Raw genomic sequence first — 17040 nt, forward strand, 5'->3', positions numbered from 1 at the left:
AAGCGACAGTGCAACAGAGATGATACTTGTTTCTCCATGAGGTGAATGTTACCTATCACGCATCTCGAGTTCTCAGCAAGCGCTTGCTCACAGCGAGCACAAGGCTTCTTCGGCTAATGCCTCCTACCGTGGGAGCATTTAAACCGTTACACCATGCACACTCGTGCCTCTGATTCGGACCGCGCCCTTAGGAGCGAGAGTTAAAGAGAGTCAGACTTCACTCTACTCGTCCGACCGCAAAATCGGGGGTATCCCTAGTACGACGTCCGCCTTTGCGAGTGGACATTTCAAACGGGCGGTCCTCTTGAGCATACTCCGCATAGTCGGAGTCGTCTCCGGCCTCGTCGTTGGGATAGAAGTTGCGCTCGTTGCCAATCATCTCACGGTCTGCGATTGCGCGGTTGAGTGGCGCCTCGACAGCCTCCAGCATTTGTTTCTCGGCTTCGTCCTCTCCGTAGATCCTAGCGGCGTTGACCTTAGGGCGCTTGCTCTTGGGTGCGGGGGGGAACACCTTGGGGACCACCGCAAATTCAGTGTGCTTGTGGTCGTAAACCGCGTTGGTTTCATCTGGGGTGAGCTTTCTCATCGTGACACAGTTCTCAAGGAGATACCTAAGAGCGAGGGGGAAATGGTCAGCGGTGTCTTGTACATTGAGGGCGAAAACGCAAGTGATTTGATTGGCTCTGTCTGAGGCCTCAGCTAATCGCGAAGTTAGAAGGCCTCGTTTCAATGTACTTACTGTGCGGTGACCCTGATACCGGCGGGCACATCGCGTCGGTGAATCCCACAGATGTGGCCACGCCAAGAGCTGTCTCCTTTGAAGAGCAATTTGGTACCGGAGCCGGTAGCGCAATTTGCACCACAGAATTTGCAGTTCAGTTCGACCAGGCTCTCGCCTTCGGCGGTGTCGGGTGCCTTGATGATGGTGCGATATTCCGGGTCATCGACCACTGTAGCGAAGAGAGGATCGCCTTGGTACTTTTTCTTGGCCTTGGATGCCCGACCATTGGCCGAAGCCGCTTCCTCTTGGCTGGGAATGGCGTTGGTCGGCAGGCCTGCATCAGATGGCTGGCCGTCAGCATCTCCACGCGGTCGCTTGCGACTGGCGCGAGCCTCAACTGGAGCCTGATCAGCTTCTGGTGATATGTTGCTCTGCTGAGCGTGCTCTTGGTTGACCACGGCAGCGGGCGCTGGAGAAGTGCTCTTCTCCTGCTTGGGCTCTCTCTTCATCTGCAGTGCCCGCGGCGATGGTGTGGTGAGGTCTATGGTGGTGATAGTCGCACTTGGAGTCGGGGTTGGCCTCTCCATGGACTGCATAGGCTGTGACGGGGTGGGAAGATGTGCTTGTCCCTGCCCGGCATGTCAATGTTGTTCTCATTCAGGCAGCTTGGATGACACACGAATACCGCTCCGCCTTGCAAGCCCTTCRCACGCTGCTCCAGTAGATCCAACTCTAACAGCTTCTCCATGTAGCCCTTTTGGCGCTGGATGTGAGCCAGCTGCTCGTCGACGCTCATTGGCGGAATGTTGGTCATAGTGAAATGAGAAGTCTGGGACGGATGGTCAGTTGTTGTGCTCCTTGGTCCGCGACGCGCAAGGGCAGTGAGGTGTTTTCGCACCGTGGTCCAATTGTTGTGACGCCGACCTTCCAATGCTTCATCAGTCATCACTCGGATGGCGGCTTCCAGAAATGTGCCCCCAGATGTGCAGGGATTAGCTGCTAGCGTGTTCCCAAATGCCCTGTACCTCGCGTCCGCATCCCGCGTCTCGCGTCCCTCAAATGATCTGCCACTTTAACATCATCATCATCATGCGACCACCGTGCACTTGAGGAAAACATCACCAAGATCGCTAGCTCATCATGGTGTTCCACGTCTCCGAGGAGGAACGTCGCAAGGAGGAGATCCCCCTCGATCCCAGCATCCCACTCCACTCCGTCGCCAAGCTGCTCGAAGGTCCAGATTTCTGCAGCAAACGCCATGCGCGCCGCAGCTGCGATGAGCCCATTCCGACTCCGTCCGATCTCAGGATCCAGAGCAGAGAGCTCAAGAAGTTGCGTGTGTCGTTCCACAAGTCCGGCGACCGCGACGAACAGGTCGATCAAATGGCCTTTTGGTTTCCAGACATTCGATCTGCCGCGGATTCAGCCAACAAGAAACCCAAACTTCAGCCCGCAGCCTTTCGTTTGAAGGCCAAGCTGAAGAAGGCGTCCCTGATATCTTCCTATCAGACCACCCCATGCCCAGCCTCAGACATCGGTACGCTCATCAAGCTGCCCGGTGAAATACGCAACCAAATCTATCAGCTTGCGACCCTCGGCATGGATCCGATCCTCGTCACCATGCCCTTCCGTACCTGTGGTATTGGACGCTGTCTGCACACATCAGTCGGCTACAACGTACCCGGCATTACACAAACCTGCAAACAGCTCCGCTGGGAAGCCCTGCCAATCTATCTCGCTGAGAACCCCGCCGTTCACTTCGACGCTGGCGCCACATTGGATGGCTGCACACTGCGTTACCTGGAGAGTCTAGGCAGCTACGCAGACCTCATTCCCAAGTACATTCTCACTCTGCAGCGCCCAATCTGGACACTGGACAAGTTTGAGGAGTACGCATTATACCGCTTCTCCATCACGACGCCAAAGCGGGATGGAAGTGGAGATTACACGCTGGAGCAGTCGGAGAGCTCTGGGAGGAAGATTTGTCAGTGCAAGTTGGATAAGCTCGTGGTGGGATTGAATGAAAAGAAGAAGGAGGGCAAGCCGGCGGGCAAAGCCATGTATGAGTTTTTGGACCACGATGAATTCACTGATTTTGTTTGGAGGGTCAAGAAGACGAAGCAGTGGCCGCAGCACTTGGCCAAGTGCCCCAACTGCAAGGAGGTCATCTTTAACAACTGATGTGGGCCGCGTACGAGATGACATGGATGGCATAGATGATGTTGGGCTTTGTTGTTGCGGAGTCAAGGATCTCAAAATCACGAGCAGTCAGTGCCGGTGTGCACATTGGGCTCCAAGGAGTTTGGGGACGTTGCGAGGGTCGGTTCGATCGGGCAGACCGGGCGTTCGGGGTTGAGGAGTTCAACGACAGGCTGAGGCAAAGACAGAAGACAGCGCAAAGATACCCCATAGAGAGTGATACGAGCCTTGCGGCCATGGCGCGAATGATTTGATCCCGATACGTCCTCCTTGTCCTCGCTGGGTGAAGTGCAAAAGAGTTTGAAGTCGAAACCGTGTCGTCTCCCAGCCTCTCGGCAAATTTCACAAGCTGGTCATGGCGCGAACGTAGATCGGCGGTCCCCTGTGGGGCCGCCGGAGCTTTCCCCACTGCCTGCTCTCACAGTCATCCTTCTTCGCAAGAGTCCCTTTGGTCGAGCATGTGTTGATGATGCCGTGAGGTATTCCAAGGAGTGACGGAGGGCACACTTATAAGTATGGTAGGGCCCTCCTGAGAYACTCTTGCTCTATTCTACCTGTCGTCAATTTTCACTACAGGTAAGGTATCAACGAAGATCTCCGTCGGAAAGAACCCCTGTCGTGCACGCTTGACCAGCCACCCCACGCATTGGTTGCTGTATTCATCACAATAATCACCAGCCTCTCCAGCTTATTGTGTACGATCGGGCACTCATCGTCAAGAGTTTCTATTCGTTCCCATCCACCAACAATATCACTCACCTCGCTATCTTCCGCCATCAAACCACCGCAACGACCGTCCGGCTCCGCAAACTTACAGCCACAAAACAAAGAAATCGTTGCAGCTGCTTGAACCATCGCAATATTGCTTTTCCCACCCTCCACTTTCTACCGTTCCCACGCGATGGTTTTCTTCAAGCGCCTTTCACGCTCCAGATCCCGCAGCAACAGCCAATCCTACGTCGATCGGTACGAGGACGACAACAACAGCACCAATCAGACCAACAACAGAGCTGCGAGCTACGACGAGAAGTACGGCGGCACTCCGACTGACGAGCCTCGCGATAACCCAATCGCTCGCGCATACAGCGAGTCCAACATGAACAACAACACCAACAATAGCGGCGGCATGTACGCCAGCAACAGCCGACGACCGCAGCAGCAGCAGCACGACCAGTACAGCTCACCGACCGCGGCAACTTCGCAGTACGCTTCCGGCAGGCAGCAACCGCCCACCAACATCAACACGAACGGATACGGCAGTTACGACACTGGGAAAGTAGCTTCCACGCCAACAACAGATGCCGCGCCGGATCTCCTGCTGCAGGCCTTCAATCAAGCCATCAGGCCATACAGTGACAAGATTGATGGACTGGAGGGCGAGATTGCTGATCTCAAAGCCTACATCGATGCGTTGGAGCGACAGCGGACTGAAGTGCATGCTTGGATTGACAAGAGAGGGCTGCGACCCGGTCAGTGTCATCCTTTCAATTTCTGGGTAACGTGAGACTAACATCAGCGCCGTGTAGATGTTCCACCTTCCATCGCTCAGATCATGGACGATGCCTCCCATGCCTCCTCTCCGACCCACGGTGCTGCAACCCTCAACGCTCAGCTCGACCGCAAGATCACTATCGTCAATTTCGACCTTCACCGACTGCAAGATGATCTCAACGACTCCCTACCCACCCCATCATTCTCCGCCTGCATGCTCAAGTTTCTACCGGACATCTCGCGCCTGTCAGCACTGCCCTCAGGACCGCGTCACGCATTCGATCTCTTGCTGAAGCTGGGCGGGAACCTGAACTCCCACGGGGGGCTGGAGAATGGAGACGAGGATGACATTGCGGAGCGAAGAAGCTTCTACGGACGACTGGACGACGCCATGGTGGAGGTCGTACGAGGCAGATTCCGAGAAGAGGGGGAGAGCTGGGGAGTACAGCGCGAGATCAAGAGAATCGAAAAGACTGGCGCCTACCTGCGAAACTGGGGTGTCGAGCCTTACTTTCCCAGCACGTTGGAAGTCATGCGCGAAGGTGGTGGACACTCTCTCGGCGGCGCTGTTGATGGTGCTTCCGGCGGGAATGGTGCCCAGGCGACCGGCGCGGGTGCTCCACCCGGTTACTAGCCGACACCGCGAGTTGGGCCTCGACCTGCGGGTAGCATGGGTCAGTCAATTCTCCGCCGACCGATCACCCAATACAAGGCAATTCGGTCGTTGGTAGACGTGGCAGAGCACGCTGGGACCGAAAGCAAGGCGAAGGAAGAAGTAGAAGATGATGATGTTGATGATGATGACAAAATAGACAGTGGACTTCATCCTAACTTCACGTGGTTTGGGAAAGGGACTGAACGTAGCCTGCATGATGCTGGCGTCACGAAAAGCAAAAAACATGAGGGCTTGAAAACGGATGGCTCGCATGGTGCAGCTGGCGTCGAAGGCGTAAAAGAAAACGACGGTGAAGTTGAAGACGAGCAATCTAGCGTTGAGAAAAGGGACGAAAAGCCCTCAGGAGGTGATTGATAGAGCGAGCTGGGATGGTGCGGATGCTCATTTCGTCGCGAAGGAGATGAGTCGGTTGTGCTAATTATCATTTGGGAACAACGGGAGGGGAGCGGAGAGGATTCTCGTTCTTTGAATGCGCGCAGTAGGACATGAATTTATCATAAGTATGATTAACGAACACGGTCTCCGGGGATGCAAAGTTTGATAATGCCAAAACAAGACACTGATAATAGAACGGATCGAGAGCACAATATACATACATTCATACATATGTATCAACGTGCAGCGGAGAATAACTCGTAAGACATCTCATTCATCAATATTTACACTGTAGTATTCTCTGCTTCCCTCTTTTAACCGTGAAGGATGGTATCCGCAGCCTTCTCGCTCATAACAAAGATCGGTGCTTGGATGAAGACACCTGGGATCTTGGGGAACACACTAGCATCAACAACACGCAGGCCGTTGACACCCCGGACACGGAACTTGCTATCAAGCACAGCGTTCTTGTCACCGTCAGCACCAATTGGTGCCGAGCACGAAGCGTGATGTCCCCAAGTCCGGTCCTTGATATACTCTGCAAGCTGCGCATCGGTCTGGACCTTGGGACCTGGGAAGAACTCCTCGAATTTGCTGCCTGGGATGAGAGCCAGACTTGCCTCGTTGTTGTACTTGTCGAGAGCTTGACGGGACATCTTGAGGGCTTGGACCATGGATGCGAGATCCTTGTCTGAGCCTGGAGAGCTGAAGTAGTTGAACTCGATCTGTGGGACATCGAGAGGATCCTTGGATCGGAGTTTGACAGTTCCGGCGTTGTTGCGCGTGTGAGCTTTGAGTGTGTACCAGGAGAAGAAGTTGTGTTTGTCGATGATGTGGTCATACCACTGTGGGAAGTAACCAGTGAAGTTTGCTGGGCTGCCGAAGATGAACATGTCAACGTCGGCGTTATCCGCGTAGTCGGAATGAGCGACCATGGTCGCTGGGAGGTGTTAGTATTACGTCTGATGAGCGGTGGCCAGTTTGGTGATATCTGGGTGTGACGAGGACTTACCGGCAAGACCGTCTGTAGCGTAGGCTCCTCGTTGGGCGAGGACGGGGGCGCCATTCATCCATTGCCTTGGAGGTGTCAGCAGATGAGAGGACAACGCGGCAATAAATGCACTTACTTGTAACACTCGTCATGATCCTTGGCGTCCAGTGTGCAGCCCTTCAGGATGGGGAAGTCTTCTTTGTGCTGGACGTTGAGACCAATCTCGTAACGATCCTGCATGTTGGTACCAACGCCTGGCAAATCGACAAGAACCGGGATGTCGAAGGACTTGAGCTCATCCTTGGGGCCAATCCCGGAAAGCTTGAGCATCTGGACGGTGTTGTAGGTGCCTCCTGCGAGGATGATTTCCTTTGTAGCATTGACTGAGCCAGGCTTTCCTTGGGAACCACCGCTGCGAGGGCTGGCGCGGTAGAGGTAGCTTCCCTCAAGGTACTCCACGCCAGTTGCCTTTGGAGTGTCGCCAGACTTGTCGAAGATGACCTTTGTGACGTAGGTGTTGGTCTTGATGGTGAGAGGGAACCCCTGAGCGACAGTATCCAGAATGTGTTCGCGAACACTCTTTCTCGCACCGCCTTCGGCAATCAAAGGAATTGGGTAGAAACCCTCAGTGGAGTCGCGACCTGCAACGCGAGCGTTGGGGTCGTTGAGAAGTGCGTTTCCAAGGCCGACGTATGGCCTGAGGGGATTGAGTCCAGGGGAGATCACACCAGCACCACCAGCGAGCTGCCGGACGAGTTGCGGGTCCTTAAGCAGAATGGATGGGTCTGTTGGGTTCACAGGTTGCCACTCGTAGACTTTGTCCAGGTACTTGCCCATGTTCCTAGAGAGCCATGAAGCATCGCCTGTGAGGCTTGCGATGTCGTCCCAGTCCGAATCATGGGCTGTGATGAAGATGAGGGCGTTGTGTGTCACACATCCACCGAGAGTACCAGCACGCGGGTAGAGAACTCCTTTAGGGGTCGCACCTGTGGATTGTCAGCTTGATCGTGATGATGTATCGCAGTTTTGTTGCCATACCAGCAGGAGGTGTCAAGCCAGTGTATTCTCCATTCGGGGTGTCGTAACTGTACTTCGGGTCCTTTACAGCCTGTTGTTGATCTTGGTAGTGGGAAACATAGTAATCCCAACGGATGGCAGGGTCTCCTGAGACGAGCGTTCTTTCTTGCCGTCAGTATACTTGTTGCGTGTCTGAGTTTGGGTCATGCTCACTGGAAAATGGGGATAGTCGTGTTTGGATTGCTGCTCTGATCATCACCAGCCTCGATCAACAGAGTGCTGTGGCCTTCACGCGCAAGGCGAGATGCCAAAGGTCCACCACCGGCTCCACTGCCAACTACGATGTACTCATACTGAGTTTCTTGTCGGGGTTCTGCTGCAGGTGCGGCCGCTGCGAGAGAGAGCAGACCCAAGGAGAACAGTGACTTGAGACCCATTGTGAATGAAAGCGACAAGATCAACGGTGCGCAGCAGGAGAAAACTGGGGAAATGACTGAACCGTTTATATGCTCGTGGCTTGTGGCGAGTCAATTCAGAGTTTGCTGTTGTTGGCCTCTCATCTGCGGCTGAAGGATCAATCATCGCATAGACCAGGCGGTTTCTCCCGCATCACACATCCCTCTTAGTTTCTTCCCGGATTGGAACAGCGTGAGGGGTTTTCGAGACTCTCCACTCTGTCATTGGGTAGAACCATGAGCCGTTCGGTTGGAGATTCCTGGATGCCAATAAGCATTTCGAGAACCGCTGATCATGTGTGGCAGCGTCGATCTTCCTATCCCAAAGAGGTAAAAGGTACAGAGTTTCCTGGAGAAAAATGCCGAAGTTGCACTTGTCCCTCGGCGTGAYAGAGACCTCATCAGGCGCTGACTTCATAGGGCCAAGAATCAAGACACCGTGGTGCCATTTTCTGTTCCTGTTATTAATCTGAGCCAGGGTCGTAAGCACTCTCGAGAAGCCTTATCCGAGTCCCTACCTTGAAGGATTGCGGGTCGCCCAGCAGGCCCGCTGTCCATGTGGGCCTCTGATATGGGAAGAACCTCAACATGGACGCGAGCTCGAGGCGAGCTTCCTGCGCTACTCACACTAGCCTCTGCCCAGTGCCTAATAAACATTACAATAGGCGAAGACCATCGTGACAGTCCAGATAAATTCGTTCTCCTCATCGCGGAAACCACGCCAGTTTGCTCGTTACCCAGGCGCAGGTTGCTGGAAAGGCTCAGCCGTCTTGCTCAGCGCGGCATGGTATCGGTCGCGATGAAGGTAACATGGTCACGCTCAGGACCGCTGGTCAAGGTGGCTCTTCTCGTTTAGCAAGCGCCATGACCTCGTTCGGGTTTAGAGCAAGAAGAAGCTCGAACCGAGGAGAGAAGACAGCCCGATCCCTACAGGTAAGGTACTCCGGCAACTTGCGGGGTCCGGATCGACCCGGGAGGTATCACGTGATTATCTTCGGCAGTCTCTCGGCAGTCTCCATCTGAGTCCACCACGGGCAGTCTTTTCTCAACACATGGGCGTGGAACTTTCTCAACACATGGGCGTGGAACACGAAAGCCCAACAGCTGAGTCATATCAATCGATAGCAACACAACAAATCAACCAGTCTTGAATTGAAACACTTCAACTCGCGAAGAAGCTGTCCCTAACATCGCTGCCAGGCCCACGAAGCATTCAAGTCTTTACGCTGCGACGGTCGTGCTGTGAAACCGCATGCAAAGTCCTGAAGCTGGTTCGTAGTCCTCCTCAATATGAGGTGCTCTCCGAGTCCCCGCTGGCAAGTTTGGAAAACACCGCCTGCCCTAAGGCATCCCTTGAGTCCATTCTAGATTGTGGACATTTCTTCCTTGCCCCTGGCTCCCACGCAAGCAGTCGGTGTCCACTGCCAGACCTCCATCTCAATGACAAAGCTGCGCCTGTACTTCTTCGCGAATGTACTCGTGACTTTTCCAGATCCAAATGCAATTTTCTGGAAGCGCTCCAGCTCCTCGCGGAGGGCAWTCTCGACGGACAGATTGACATAACCATTCCATGGCAAGGCCCTCTTASGATGCTGTAGAGATAAAATGACAGCCTGAAGTGTGATCTCCAAATTTTCGATCTCGATGGGCTCCGTGAAGTAATACGCCTCCCAAGCGCCTTCTCCGAGTCCCCACTGCGACCGATTTACATACGAGCATTCTCCAATCATGTACTTGATCTTCAGTCGGTCGTTGAGTACAGAGATCCCTTGCAGCCCTAAGAGATTCCTTGAGTGTACCAAGATACTTTCTTCGCTGTATATCGGCGGCGCTCTGTCAAGGAAGCTCCTGCCCACCTTCATGTGAATGTCGCGTAAGCCCACCAAAGCATCATTGCCGATAGAAGCACAGAATCTCTGCAGCAGGCACAGCTCGTCCTTCTCCGAGTTTTCCAGATTCGGCGCAAATTCGAAACAGAAGCTGTTGTTGCCGTAGAACAACGAAGTGGCTTCGCGGCTGGTCTGCTTGCATGCGCGGAGCAGCGCAAGAGGGTGGCGCTCTGAGGAAAACCCAGGTGTGTAGATGTCTGATGTGTAGTTGTCCGCCGTGATGATGATGGGGTTGTTGTGTATCAGCACCATCTCATAGATCTCGTTGCGAAGTTCGGCCGAAAGCTTGCTGAGCGGCGACAGATCCATGTTGATGTTTGGCTGTAGCGTGGACACGAGACTGTGATGTGGTGGTGATTGGTGGTGACTCGAGGATGATGTCTCGAGTGTGGTGCTGGAGCTTTGGTGGAGTTTTTGTGACGATGTTCGTGTTTGTTTGCTGGAGAAGGAGTGCATATGTGATTCAGTAAGCAGATGAGGCCAAGCTTCACATGCAAATTCGTTCGAACTGCCCTGCACATCAGTTGTAGTTGCTCAAAGACTTTTGTTGAGAGCGCGCGACAGTATATATCTCCTTGGTAGAGGCGGGAGTTCTACTCATATCATGCATGTCAAGTTCCGCTGTCAAGGCAACCGTCGAGCTGAATGAGATGTGTAATGGTCGTGGAATCGGGTTTTCCGGCAAGATTTCTCGGCCGTCAATGAACGACACTTAATTTAATGGGATCTTGGCGGTTCGATCGCCAACTCTTAGCAACAAATTTGAGAAAGGGCTGTTTTGTGAGTGCACATGATCTGTACTGACGCTCGTTTCACAGTCCCGCTTCGAGCGCATGCTCCTGCTGCATAGCCAATTTCAAGAAACATGTTTTCCATGAACCACGTACCATCATCTTGCGAAACAAGTTTGTTAGATCTCATTTCTCACACCCCACTAGCTGAATAAAGTAGAAATTCGCAACGTAGTCTTCTATACGGCTCGTCCTTCGAGACCTGCCACTACCCCAACCCTAACCCTAGTTCTGAGCATCACAACGTGAAGCATCCTCTAGCATGGCGGAATTCTTCGATAATCAAGCAGTGCTTCCTACACCAGTGTCGAATGTGTCTGAGAAGTGAAAGTCGAAACGATGCAGCAGGCCAAAAAGTCTTTCCCGTGCTACTGACGCTGAAATGCCAAGACAAGTCTCGCCCCCTTGGGACAAGCCGGGCACCGAATTGCCGCACTCAACCATCTCAGATCGTTATGCAGTCAGTAAGATTCGCTTCTTCCGATATAGAGCTCATCACGCAATGATCTAGCACGTCCGTCAAATATGAGGGCCCAGGCGCAGAGTTAACTCGCAAGGCGCAAGGGGTCCGCTTGTATCACGACTCACTTCAATGGCACGTGAGTGGAATATCTGCGTTCAATTGGCTCAATTCAAGCTACTTTTGCCGATTGTGTATAGCGCTGACAAAAATTGGTATACGTGTGAAGTCTCGTTACCGAATCGGTCATACCAATCATGTGGCGCACTTCATACACCAGTCTTCTTCGTCTCTTGCACTACAACACCTAAGGAACCAACTGCCGGTCTCGAGGTCTGACCGCCTAGTCTCCCACTCAAGGATACTCAAACAACGCCACAGTATCAGCAAAAGTATTGACGTTCGCATCACCCCTCGCAATCGCCACACCRTCAACGACGGCCATATTCACTGCCGCAACAGTGTTCAATCCATAGATATGCACCGCCTCACTCTGCTCCATGATAACCTTGTAGGTATCGCAACTAGTTGTCGGAATGCACGACGAATCGTAGTTGCTGAAGAAACTGTATAATCCGGCGCCGTAGACGTAAATGTACGTGCTGTTGAAAATGCGAATTGCCGCAGTTTTGAAGCAATTGACTTGAACGGCAGTGCACTCGTTGAAGAAGGGGTCGTTCCAACTTTCTTGGGGGGTGAAGGACGCAAGGGCGTTGGGGTTGGCTTGGAAGTATCTGGAATGAGTCAGTCAGGCTGAAAGGAGGAGAGTATCGTGGAATCAAAACTGACGCTGTTTCACTCTGGATCATGCCCATGTAAATGTTCTTTGCGTTGGAGAGCTGGTAGTTGTAGAGCATAGAGTGCTCGGAAGAAGATCCGTACACCCACATCGGGCCTTGAGATTCGATTAGGAACCCACGTCCGTTGTAGATGTCAATCTGGCGGTTGGGAAGTAAATCGAGGTCATGATCCGATATCCATTGCCAGATGTTAGAGAACAATATGTTCTTCGCCGAAGCAGTGACATGGAGGACGAGGAAAGCACACCAGCAGGCGGGATCTGCACTGTGTACATTGTTCGAGTCTCGTGGGCAGTTGGAGTAGTCGAGTTGAGTGCCGTTGGAGCCTCCAATACGCCAGTGAGTATCCCAAAGTCCAGCAGCAGCGGGAGTAGGCGCTGCCAGGTTCCACTCCATCAAGATGGCGCCGGGAGTCGGTCCAATTGTCTCGAATAGAATCTCGCAGATTTCAGTCGTACCAACGTCGCCGGGCTGGCCGACACGAAACGCCACAACAGGGTTGAACTCATCTTGGAAGAGCGGACCAGTTATCATGAATAGAGGCCAGAACTCACCTACAATCTTGATATCGTTGGGTATGGTGATAGTCTTGCTGACCACATATGCAGCGTGATCAACGTATGCAATTTGTGTGTCGACATCGATGGAGTCAAAGTAGCTCTGGACACAGTCTGAGTCGTCTGTGACTCCATCGCCCACGCAACCGTAGTCAAGGATGGAAATGAAGTCTTCAACAGGCCGGCCCTCATAGAGAGGACGTTTCCTCTCCACCCACTTGCCATTGGCATCAAGCAGGCTCGGCGGCTTCGCGAAAGGAGCGACTGTCTCTTGAATCCTTTCTTGAGTTGCTGTTGGGCCATAGCACTGCCTACCATTCCTTGGGCCGAGCTCGTCAGAGATGCTGTACCTCGTGCCTTGTATGTAGCTGTCGATGACTTGACCGCCTGGAATGATGGAAGTCAGGTTGGGATACATGACAGCGGGACCTCGGACGGTAGTGAAGTCGACATTGTCGAGGACAAGAGTACCAGCGGTGTAAGGAATGGTGTTGTAATCAAAAGACACGACCACACCATAGTTGCAGTTGTTGAACTCCGAATCAGCGACGACGATAGAGTGCACAGCAGGGATGGGCCCGCCTTGACTCATGTCAATCCCAATGTTGCAATCATTGAACACCAGACTCTTGTAGCTGAAGATCCATCCCCAATTCTGGAAGAGTCCCGTCTCGCATCCGTTGAAGGTCAAGTTTCTGACATTGACCTGCTGATTTCCGGCAAACAGTCCGTAGCGGCCACCGTTGAAGATGATGTCCTCGAAAAAGAGACCGGAACCATTGTCCATGAAAATACCGATCTGCTGATTGCCGTCGCCAGTTGTGGCGGGAACCATTTCAAACACGAGGTTTTGAAGACTTGTGGCTTGTGCGATTTGCCAGTGAATCCCCTGTACAATGTTCGTAGGCGGAGCGTCGCGAAGGTCGAAGACAAAGTTCTTGACTTGTCGCCACATGTTATTCTGATTCTGGTAGTACTGATCCTGATGAATAATGTATGGATCCGCGTCCAACAGACCAATGCCGGCAAAATCAACTGTCGCCCTTAGAATAGGCATATCGTTATGGTTGCCAATGAACGCGGAGTTGTAGTACATGATGACCGGCTTGGAGATCTGGTAGATGCCTGGTGGGAAGTAGACGATTGCGGGTTGTGTGGTGCTACTCGTGCAGGTCATGTTGACGTCCCCGCAGCGGCCGTTGAATTCACTGKCAGCCTGAAGCGCGGCAGTATCATCAGTCACACCGTCGCCGGTCGCCCCGAAGTCCTTCACATTCCGAAACAGCACGTAGTTAGGATCTACACCGTAGATGACCTTGCCTTGTCGTTTTATCAACTCGTACCAGTAAGGCTCGCCAGATCCATAGCGCTTCTGGTGTTGGTGGGTGCCGGCTGGCGCTTCGTCTTCAGCGAGGTTGTAGACATGATCGATATTGATATTGTCGCCACCTACGGCACCCATGTCAAATTGGAGCTCGACCGGGGACAGCGGAACATCTTTCAGGTTGGCATACGCTGTGCGGAGGAGGAAAGAAGCGCAGAGGAGAAGAAGAGACATCAAGTTGGAGCCGTTGGTGAGAGGCATGATGGTTGACCAAGGCAATGGGAGTGGACGAATTGTCGTTGATTCTGGTGATCCCACACGGTTGCGGTTATCGATCACTGTAAAAGGAGAATCATCAATGCCCAGCGAGGTTTGGGAGTCCGAATGTTCTGATGTTTGGGCACGGGCAGCAAAGTCCGGGGACGAAGCGAGGGGCGTTTAGACGTCGTGTTTATCATTCTGCCTGGAATGCGAAACACGAAGATCTGGCCACGAAAGAAGCGGAGAATGTACCGAACCAATGTTGAAGATATCGCACTGCCTTGCCCGGCTAGGATCTCGTAACGCTCTCCAATTCTCCGCCTTCATCCTCTTGAGTTACCAAGGCCAATGCGCTGCCCGCGTGTCATTTTCGACTTGGTCGTGGTAGCGGACAGCACTTCAGTTCCCTCCTGTGAGCTGGTCTTGCTGTCGTCCATCGCGTCACGTTTTGCAGCATCCCGCGCCGCCTTGCGCTGCTCATACGCTGCGATGTCTTCTGCGTTGAGCGATAGCTTCGTCGCTGGCCTGGAAAGCATGCTGTATATTGTAGTAGTAGTTGTAGTGATGGCCGAGGACGATGAAGCGGTAGGCTGTGCCTAGACCTCAAGTTGATGCAGGTCGGATGTGATGTGATGATGTTGAGGGCAGCGCGCTTGTTGCGCTTCTCCGAGTAATCGTCGGTGATCTGCAAACCGCGCTAGGCCTCGGCATAAATTCTGGACCTCACTTCGTGCGGTGTAGTTGTTTATGTTTATTTAGCCGAGGCTACGACGGAGGTGCTATGCCCCTAGGAGCACGGTATTAGAATCGAACTAATATACGGCTACTTACGCCGGTTCTATCCTATAAACGGGATAGGCTAATAACTTATAGTTCTATACTTTATTAGGGAAGTACGTTTAAGTTACGGATATAGTTTAATTATCTATTAATCGAACGCCTTAAAACTAAGGCACTAACTTACTTTAAGGGTTAAGCGTTATCTCTTAGAGGCAAAATAGGCCTTTAGACACTTTTATACCTTTAGCTTCTTCTCCCTAAAGTCGCTTAAAAACCTCCGGAGGATACTATTTACTATTATACGCTTTAGACATTATAGCGGCTCTATTAGTAAATATATGCCTCTTTAGTATCTCTATAAAATACTTTTTTACTACTTCTAGTTACTAATAGTCCGTCCTCTCGCTAAAGGAGTATAATAGGTAATACTTCTATAAGGACTAAAAGATAACTTAGTAGATCGTTAGCTAACGACGCTTATCTACGCCTCGAAGTAGTAGTCTAGCTACGAGGAGCCTAATAAGTTCTTTTAGCGTTATAAAGCGAAAGAAAGGGGGTGCCTAGGTTTTCGCTACTACCCTTCCCTAAATTAAGTAGACTTCTATCTATACTACTCGTACGACGTAATTGTAAGGGTAAAGATGTAGTAATGTATTAGACACCCGTAATCACTCGATTAGAGATAAGACTAATTCTTATAGGTTAAATRTGCGCTATRCGTAGGAGTTATGYATACGCTAAGCCTACGCTAAGCAGTTAGGTTATATTACACTCCCTTCTCTAAGGTTAGTTAATCTAGCTACCTCTATTAATCCTGTTATTATAAGGGCTCTTATACGGCCCTTATAATTACCTCCTTCCCCCTATACGAACTAGCCTTAGTTCGTAGTCTTAGGAAATAGAGGCGCGCGCGCATCGTATACGTCGCGCTCGGGGTCCGTAGACTCTATATAGTAAAGTGCCTATTTTCTAAGCAACCTTCGGGCTATTTATATAAAAGCCGGCTAGTTAAACTAGCTATATAGGATATAGCCGCTTTCGGAACTTTATCCTCCTTCTAGTAGGCTAAATACCGTAYCTAGAAGGGCGAGGGTTTAATTCCCTTAACGACCGCTGCTCGAGGAGAGGGTCGATAAGTCCCCTACTACGCGGCGTATACGTTACCGCTACTATTCGTAAGGGTCTTATATCTATAGATCTCTAAGTAGGTTGTTTGCTAAGTAATATACCCTAGTAACTACCTCTTATTAACATTCTTTCTACCTTATAGATTTCTCTTCTAAACATCTACTCTTTATTATGCCGCTACGTACTCCCTGTAAGCGTAGCGCATCCGACCCGCTAGCGACCCCCGCTTAAGCGTCGGCGAGTAAGCGCCGCGCCGTCGAGGTACCTACGGCCTATCGCCGCTATACGCGGTTAGTATACCTTCGTATTAGCTATCGCTATAACGCGGTCTTTAGCTCGTTTAAGCGTAAGTACGACTACTATAAGTAAGTAACGCTTATTCGAGACGCCTGCTCCTCTCTTACGTAGCGCTAACTTCCCTTAAAGGAACAATTATTATAAGTATAAACCCGTRYCGGTAGCGATACGCCTACGCTACGATAGCGTTATAGCTACGGCCTACGAGCTTAATCTAGTAGATACTACTATATAGAAGGGTAGTTAGGAGGAAGCGGCTTATAAGGCGGCGGTAAACACCTTTAGTATTAAGTTAGATACTTAGATCTGTATTAACGAGCCTACTTCGGGTATACGGCGTATAAGCAGCGTAGTCGAGGCGCCTAATCTTACTCGCTTAACAAACAATCTTATAGCTATTACTTAAGTCGGTCGTATTATAAGTATCTCGCCTACTCCTCGTATACGTCTATAATACTAACCGTCTATATAGTAGTTAGAGATAATAGGGTAGTCTACTAATGCCTTCGATACTACTCTAGCTAGAAACGAGCTATTCGAGGAGTCGGAGGCGGAGGAGAATRAGTTTAAGTAGAGTGCTTAGCGCGTTCTCTAGGCTTACGTAGCGTATGCGCCTATCTTATAGTATAGTCTATAAAGTAATCCCCTTTAGGTCTAACCGTAATAAAACTACTTAATTCTTATTACTCTTCCTCTATTTTACTCCGCTCTGCTTCCGAGCCTCTTTTACTATGCGGCCTCTACGCTTACGCGGAGCCTACGCCTCGAACTTATCGAGAGCTTCGTAGTCTTTAATATATATACTAGGTTCCTACTAGTTATATTCTA

The 17040-nt window shown here is 51.5% G+C and overlaps 6 protein-coding genes; 2 read left to right on the plus strand and 4 right to left on the minus strand.

Moving 5' to 3' along the window:
- Positions 1 to 217: 217 nt before the first annotated feature.
- Positions 218 to 1667, minus strand: RCC_05519 (uncharacterized protein; the record flags this gene model as incomplete). Of its 2 annotated transcripts, none has more annotated exons than XM_023770789.1 (4): positions 218 to 611; positions 740 to 1350; positions 1401 to 1550; positions 1620 to 1667. In XM_023770789.1, the coding sequence occupies 4 exons, from the start codon at positions 1665 to 1667 to the stop codon at positions 218 to 220; spliced, it is 1203 nt and encodes a 400-aa protein (XP_023626557.1). The 2 variants fall into 2 exon arrangements, with proteins under 2 accessions (XP_023626557.1, XP_023626558.1); XM_023770790.1 differs by having other exon boundaries at positions 218 to 683.
- Positions 1668 to 1861: 194 nt separating this feature from the next.
- Positions 1862 to 2902, plus strand: RCC_05520 (uncharacterized protein; the record flags this gene model as incomplete). The annotated part of the gene is made up of 1 exon (XM_023770791.1): positions 1862 to 2902. The coding sequence occupies one exon, from the start codon at positions 1862 to 1864 to the stop codon at positions 2900 to 2902; it is 1041 nt and encodes a 346-aa protein (XP_023626559.1).
- A 919-nt stretch (positions 2903 to 3821) lies between these two features.
- RCC_05522 (uncharacterized protein) lies at positions 3822 to 5045 on the plus strand (the record flags this gene model as incomplete). XM_023770792.1 has 2 exons in its annotated part: positions 3822 to 4389; positions 4447 to 5045. 2 exons carry the CDS (start codon positions 3822 to 3824, stop codon positions 5043 to 5045), a joined length of 1167 nt encoding a protein of 388 aa, XP_023626560.1.
- Positions 5046 to 5776: 731 nt separating this feature from the next.
- On the minus strand, positions 5777 to 7907 carry RCC_05523 (related to choline dehydrogenase; the record flags this gene model as incomplete). XM_023770793.1 has 5 exons in its annotated part: positions 5777 to 6402; positions 6475 to 6539; positions 6590 to 7439; positions 7492 to 7631; positions 7684 to 7907. The coding sequence occupies 5 exons, from the start codon at positions 7905 to 7907 to the stop codon at positions 5777 to 5779; spliced, it is 1905 nt and encodes a 634-aa protein (XP_023626561.1).
- Positions 7908 to 9289: 1382 nt separating this feature from the next.
- On the minus strand, positions 9290 to 10123 carry RCC_05524 (uncharacterized protein; the record flags this gene model as incomplete). Its single annotated transcript, XM_023770794.1, has 1 exon — positions 9290 to 10123. The coding sequence occupies one exon, from the start codon at positions 10121 to 10123 to the stop codon at positions 9290 to 9292; it is 834 nt and encodes a 277-aa protein (XP_023626562.1).
- Positions 10124 to 11420: 1297 nt separating this feature from the next.
- Positions 11421 to 14007, minus strand: RCC_05525 (related to glucan 1,3-beta-glucosidase; the record flags this gene model as incomplete). XM_023770795.1 has 2 exons in its annotated part: positions 11421 to 11799; positions 11855 to 14007. 2 exons carry the CDS (start codon positions 14005 to 14007, stop codon positions 11421 to 11423), a joined length of 2532 nt encoding a protein of 843 aa, XP_023626563.1.
- Positions 14008 to 17040: the final 3033 nt, after the last annotated feature.

Source organism: Ramularia collo-cygni (assembly GCF_900074925.1).
Source record: "Ramularia collo-cygni strain URUG2 genome assembly, contig: RCC_scaffold07, whole genome shotgun sequence".
Taxonomy (NCBI): domain Eukaryota; kingdom Fungi; phylum Ascomycota; class Dothideomycetes; order Mycosphaerellales; family Mycosphaerellaceae; genus Ramularia; species Ramularia collo-cygni.